This window comes from Sinocyclocheilus rhinocerous, unplaced genomic scaffold (genome assembly GCF_001515625.1).
Source record: "Sinocyclocheilus rhinocerous isolate Xijiao unplaced genomic scaffold, SAMN03320098_v1.1 scaffold958, whole genome shotgun sequence".
NCBI classification, from domain to species: domain Eukaryota; kingdom Metazoa; phylum Chordata; class Actinopteri; order Cypriniformes; family Cyprinidae; genus Sinocyclocheilus; species Sinocyclocheilus rhinocerous.
This window is the reverse complement of record NW_015650342.1, coordinates 479,431-486,176: the sequence shown is the minus strand read 5'-3', so window position 1 is coordinate 486,176 and position 6,746 is coordinate 479,431. Positions and strand designations below refer to the sequence as shown.

Below are 6,746 nucleotides of genomic sequence, written 5' to 3'. Positions count from 1 at the left end.
TTGCGCAGCTCGTCAGTGAACAACGGCTCTGTGTAGTTAATGCTGCTCAATGTGATAGCATGCACGTGATGGAGATTTACCGCTGATTACAGAACTGGCTTTCTGACAAGATGCGCGTTAAATATCGCATGCGATTTATCGTGCAGCCCTAATACGTGATGTCATTGCATGATTACATAAACACATTGCTGAATCGAATATTGAAAAAAGTTCATTGAAATGATCTGTCCGAAAGAACCAGTTCGCAGAAACGAATCAGATTTTCCCATTTGTTTGAGGCTATGTATTTTGGGTAAATGCTGTAAATAATGTTCAGTTTCTTGCACAGACCAATCATTTCGCTTCATAAGACCTCAATATATCATCAGGAGCCATGGTATTCATTTCGTCTGGCCTGCATATGCTTTTGTTTAGTTTTTAAAGAGCCGGTAGCCATTGACCCGAAATTTTTGAATCACCAAGGGACTACAGTTCCAGCTAAAAATCTTCTTTATTGTTCTGCTGAGGAAAAAAAAAGTCACCTACATATTGGATGGCCTGAAAGTGAGTAAATTAACAGCCATTTTTTTATTGCCTCTAACTCAATCACTTGTGAGTGAGATCTAATGGTATTTAGTTGCAAAAAAATTTTATGCATATGTGAGTGATTGACTTAATAAAATTTACACCTATTTCCACACAGTTGAACTGATTTATTTGAACTTAAATTAGGTTAATTGTACTGATGAGTAGAATTCATGCTAATTTAATGAGATCACACCAATTTCATTTTACATATTCTGTGAATGTTCCATGAACATAACCGTTGCTGTTCAGACTGGTGCCCTTGTGCAGAGTTGCGGATCCGGGAGTTTTCTGCATTTTTATAAAAAAAAATGGAAAGACCTGTTAGAGTTTAAGTGTGTAATGTTTAGTTATTTTGATCATTTTGTTTGTTTGTTTTTTGGTTACCTTTGTGGTGAAGAGGGGAGCTTGTGCTAAGGTTGTCAGTAGCTGTCATGCACACATAAATGTTCTATGATCGTTTGATTGCGAAGGGTAGAAACGATGACCACATGTGACCCTGGAGCACAAAAGCAGTCATAAGAAGCACAGGTATATTTGTAGCAATAGCCAACAATACATTGTATGGGTCAAAATTATCAATTTTTCTTTTATGCCAAAAATCATTAGGATATTAAGTAAAGATCATGTTCCATGAAGATATTTTGTAAACTTCCTACCGTAAATATATAAAAACTTTCATTAGTAATATGCATTGCTAAGAACTTAATTTGGACGACTTTAAAGGCTATTTTCTCAATATTGTTTTGCACCCTCAGATTCCAGATTTTCAAATAGTTGCATCTTGGGCCAAATATTGTCCTATCCTGTCCTTACCCATACATCAATGGAAAGCTTATTTATTCAGCTTTCAGATGATGTATAAATCTCAATTTCAAAAAATTGGCCCTTATGACTGGTTTTGTGGTCCAGGGTCACATATGGAGTGTGTAAATCATGTGCTGGCCCTCATACTAATTTATTTTATATATTCTTATAAGAACTAATAGCCAACATAACACTTGTTTAGTTGCGAAGTATAACTTTTGTAGCATTCAAGTAATGATCAAGTAAAAATGTTCAAATCACTCGCATTAGAACACTGTTACGACCGCTAGGGGTCAGCCGTAACACGAAAAGGAAGAGAGTCTCAATACCAGAGAGATGTTGAATTACAAGAATTTATTTACAAGTAACGGTGGCAGACAAGGCCAAAATAACAAACAAAAATGATCTTTTTTTAACACTCTACACTCAATTTAAATCAAAATTAAGGAAAACAAAAATACTTTACCTTACCTGACTCCCTAAACCAAAAACAATGTGAAACGAGGTTTCAAAATAAAATGGCGTCTAACCCCCTACATCCCACAACTTGCCAAAACTTATTTACAAAATATTTACAAAAGATATATACCACGGGAACCTTTTCATAGTACCAGAACTAATTGTGGAACTACCCACTTTTTGGCGTTTTCGCACCGCCGGAACTGGGTGCGATTTTAGTACCGGACTGCCTTTTTCGAGAACCAAATTAGCTCCTACTCTGGAGCAGGGTATTTGCGAGCATGTTAATATCAGGAGCATCTGTATATATTGTTACGACCGCTAGGGGTCAGCCGTAACAGGAAAAGGAAGAGAGTCTCAATACCAGAGAGATGTTGAATAACAATCATTTATTTACAAATAAGGGTTTAGGGTCAGGGGCAGACAAGGCCAAAATAACAAACAAAAATTATCCTTTTTTAACACTCTACACTTCCTAAATCAAAATTAAAGAAAACAAAAATACAGTTTCAACTTACCTGACTCCCTAAACCAAAAGCAATGTGAAAAGAGGTTTCAAAATAAAATGGCGTCTAACCCCTTACATCCCTCAACTTGCCAAAACTTATTTACTAAATATTTACAAAAGATATATACAAGTTAACAGCCAACAATTCACAATCGGAATCCAAAATCGTAGTCAATCAGGCGTGGGTCAAGTTAACAAGGAATATCACAGAATGGAAACAAAAATACTATCACAGAATTACAATAACACTCTTAATCTTAATCTACAATCTTAAGCATTTTATCTCTCTGGTAAGACACTCAAAGACTTAAACGAACGATGACGGCAAGGCACAAAGGCAAACTACAGAGTCACACACGATGGCACAATCATGGCCCCGATTGAGTGTTTGGGGCAGTCCTTATATCTGGGTCAGGTGAGGAAGGGAACCAATTGCAGCCTCCAGCAAATTATCTGAAGGAACCGCCCATCTGAAACAAACATACACATACACAGAGAGAACACAAGAGGGCAGAATGAAAACAATGAACAAATGACTTGGGCTACGTCCACACGTAGCCCGAGCTTTCCCTATCTGATCTTTTTTTCCCCTCGTCTCAAGAAATATCTGCATCCACACGAAACCGACACAAAACGATGTAGTATACATGCCAGACCAGTATGTTGGCGCTGTAATTCTGCCACAGAGATACACTAAAAATGGAGAAGAAGACTTGGACTATGCGCATAAACCTTGCACGCGGTATACAAACGAACATGGAACAATACATTTATTAATCTGTGTTAATGTTAGTTAATAAAAAGACAATCGTTCAGTGTTTGTTCATGTTTTTGTTGCTGTTACGTGACGTAGCGGTGTCTGACTAGGGGCGAGATGTGGGCTGATGACGTCATCGTTTCAGAAAATATCCAGATTCGCTGTCCACACGAAAACACAAGGGCGGCGTTTTCAGATTTATCCACTCTGGGACCCGGTTTCAAAAAATATCGGTTTCACTCTCCCAAAATGCCGGATCCGTGTGGACGAAACACCTATACGATACAAAATGTATGCGTATACAGCTAAACGCATCTCCGTGTGGACGGGGCCTTAGGCTCATAACAACAATTACAGCTCATTGAGAACAACATAGTTTTAGCTCATGTAGCTAACCAACCACAAGGTCTACACTTCAGCATAATGGTAACCTAAAAAAATACAATAAAATAAATAAATAAAATAAACGATATAATAAACTCTTTCAAATGTCAAATATAACTGAACAACAAACTTTAATAGGTCTTTCCCTTTACTAATTAAACAGCACTTAATTTCCACATTTACTCTCCTGATCTATCCCTATGCAAAGCATGCTGGGAACTAGAAATCCACTGCCCAGTTTCAGTCAATGCAACATAAATGATTAATGTAGCCCTAAGACAAATGATTTAAGTTAACTTAACGCTTTACAAATGTAATTTCATTTAACATAATACAGTTGAGTGCAAATGACAACTGAGTGTGCCATGTCTGATTAGACATAACCGAGCAAATGCTTTGGCCATTTTTATTATTTCAAACATTCACAAAGCTATTGTGCGATAGCACAGAAAACCAACCAGATGAAGGAACCTCAGTAGACAGGATGCTAAATGAGATGAGCTCCTCTGAACATCTAAAGCCTTTGTCAGAATCATGTTGTGACTGTGAGAAATGTTCAGGAGGCAGGTTGTGTAATCTGTGTGTTTAACCTACATAATATGTCACAGTTGCAAATTTGGGACTCAATCTTTCAATCATTTCCGCTGATGTTATATAAAAACAGATGAGTGATTTGCTAACACGTGAATGTCTCTCACGTTGACTTCAGGTGTTTGCTGATAAGGAGGTCATTCTCAGCGGTGGAGCCATAAACTCTCCACAGCTCCTCCTGCTGTCTGGAGTGGGAAACGCAGATGAACTTCGCAAACATGATATTCCCGTTATACAGCATCTTCCAGGTGACCCCATTTCCTTCTTTACGCGATGTATGTTCAAGATACTTCAGACCAGGTCCACAGTTAAAACATGCGAGTAAATACTGGCTTTAGCGAGGAAGTAAAATGGGCTTTACTGGCAAACTGGCTGTTAACTTTAAAGTAGGCATGAAACAGAAGTTGTGAAAGATTTTAGTAATGTATTATTATTATTATTATCTCTTGTGGAAAAGAAGTACACTTTATTATACTTTTTCACTTTATAACTCTAAAAATAGCAGTTATCAGGTACTTTATAATCCAGATGACAGGAGAGTCTATTTAATTGTAAGTATAAGATTAGGTGTTTATTAGGCTACTGAATGAACTAGTTTACTGAAATTTTTCAGAAAGTAACAAAAAATGTAATCCATTTTAAATGACATGTTAGCAAAATGATTTTTTTTTTTCCATCTAGATTATAAAATACCCACTAACAATGCTATTTTTTAGTGTTTTACAGTGAGTAGTGCATCTGCAGCCAATGACATGCATCAACGCTCATCAACGATCGCATTGTTATCTGACAAAATGTAAAGCTAGTGCTGTCAAAATTAGTGTGTTAATGCGTGCGATTAATTTTTCAAGTTTAATGGCATTAAAAATATTTAACGCAGGGCCGGAGCTTGGGTTGGCCACCCCACTCACAACTGCAAGCTTCGGTCTCTTTTTTTTTTTTCTTGACAAGAATTGCATTTATTTAGATGCAGAACATCTTTGCGACCGCATCAAACAGGAGACTTTTCAGATGCACACTCAACTTCACCTCAGCGCCAGGTGAGAGTCAAACGAGCGTGGAAACAGTGACGAGGAGCTTCAGCAGAACATCAGTGAACTGTGGTCAGATGAGAGGTTGTCAGGCTATATGTCAGTAAAAACACATTTTCCTGTCCTGTCAGCTGTTATACTGTGCTTGTAACACGTGCTCTACAGTCGCACGCACAAATACGGCGGTGCACACTGTAGCCTGTTTTCTTTCATATTAAAGCGTGGATTAAACTACAAACACGCGTGTCAGATCTGCGTCACATTCAGCAGCGGCAGCTCTTAAAGTAATAGCAGCCAAATAACATCATAACCAGCTGCTGTGATGTCTGTTTATCAAAGAACAAAAGAAAAAAAAGAGGAAATCAATAACTTTTGTAGCTTTAAAGGTCACATATTTTACACCTTACTGGATTTTTATTTTAGGTTTCTCTCTCAGGAGCTCTGCTGAGAACAGGTCGATTTTGGCGATATCTAATTAATATTCATGAGCCTCTCTTCTGATTGGCCTGTTGTTTTCTGAGTGACGCACGGCCAGGCCAACCACAGGTAACTAGGGTCAGCCGACGTCACAGCGCTAGCTGGAGGCAGCAAAAAGGGTGCAAAAAGAGTCCGATTCCGATTCCTGGTTCTGAAATCGATTCCAAGAATCGATTCCTCACTGTTGTTTTCGATTCTAGTTTTTTTAGATTGAAGGAACCTATAATCTCACCATGACTGCAGGATAAAAGTCGTAGAAAGTATCCTTATCATAATATATATAATATTGTTTTAATAAAAAAATTTAAAATGACGATACATAAATTGTAATTTTGTCTGCTTTGCCCCGTGAAATTAGTCATAGCCCACAGCTATAACCGGGACATGCGTTTATCGCATGAATTGAACAAGACATGAAGTGTCTAAAATAAATGTGCACAGTTCAGCTGAATGATGAAGTTTACTTTGACTGTAGGCCTATGCTTTGCACAAAATTAACAAACTGTACACTGAAACAAAATAACCAGAACATTAACAATAACTGATAGAGCTCGTGGTTTATCTATGCTCGGGATGTTTTCTTTTATAATTATCATTGGCTGATAGAAATGTTTAAAAAAAATAGTATTTTAGATGGAAATAAGATCAAGACTCTAGATCATGTCATGATCTATTATGTCGTGCAGCGCTCAAAATTGTGGACAAGCCAGTTCCACCGTAAAATAACCTCTGAATTGTTTTTTTGAACTGGTTCATTAAAACTATCTATCGCCTTCCGTTTGAGAGGCACCCATAGATAAGCTTTGTTGAACTGAAAAAGGCTCTGAATGAGGAGTCGATTCTTCAGAAATCGATTGTTTTTGGAATCGATTCCCAGCCCTAAGCAAAACAAAGGGGAAACTGGAGGCGGCCCATTCATACCAGCGCAGATTCGGCTACATAAGCAGCTTAAAAGTCTGTCAAACTTTTAAAAAAGTCAAAAGTGGGGAAGTCGTGGCCTAATGGTTAGAGAGTCGGACTCGTAACCCAAAGGTTGTGGGTTCGAGTCTCGTACCGGCAGGGATTGTAGGTGGGGGGAGTGATTAACCAGAGCTCTCTTCCGCCTTCAATACTACAACTGAGGTGAGACCCTTGAGCAAGACACCGAACCCCCAACTGCTCCAGGGGC

At 38.1% G+C, this 6,746-nt stretch overlaps 1 protein-coding gene across 1 annotated transcript in view; it reads left to right on the top strand.

Annotated features, from left to right (window-relative positions):
- The window catches only part of LOC107711786 (choline dehydrogenase, mitochondrial-like), a 35,102-nt gene that overhangs the window by 13,270 nt on the left and 15,086 nt on the right, over positions 1-6,746 (top strand). The window contains exons 3-4 of the mRNA XM_016516834.1: positions 1,477-1,493; positions 4,189-4,318. Of these exons, the coding sequence (XP_016372320.1) occupies positions 1,477-1,493; positions 4,189-4,318 (147 nt within the window). The remainder of the gene's footprint in view (positions 1-1,476; positions 1,494-4,188; positions 4,319-6,746) is intronic.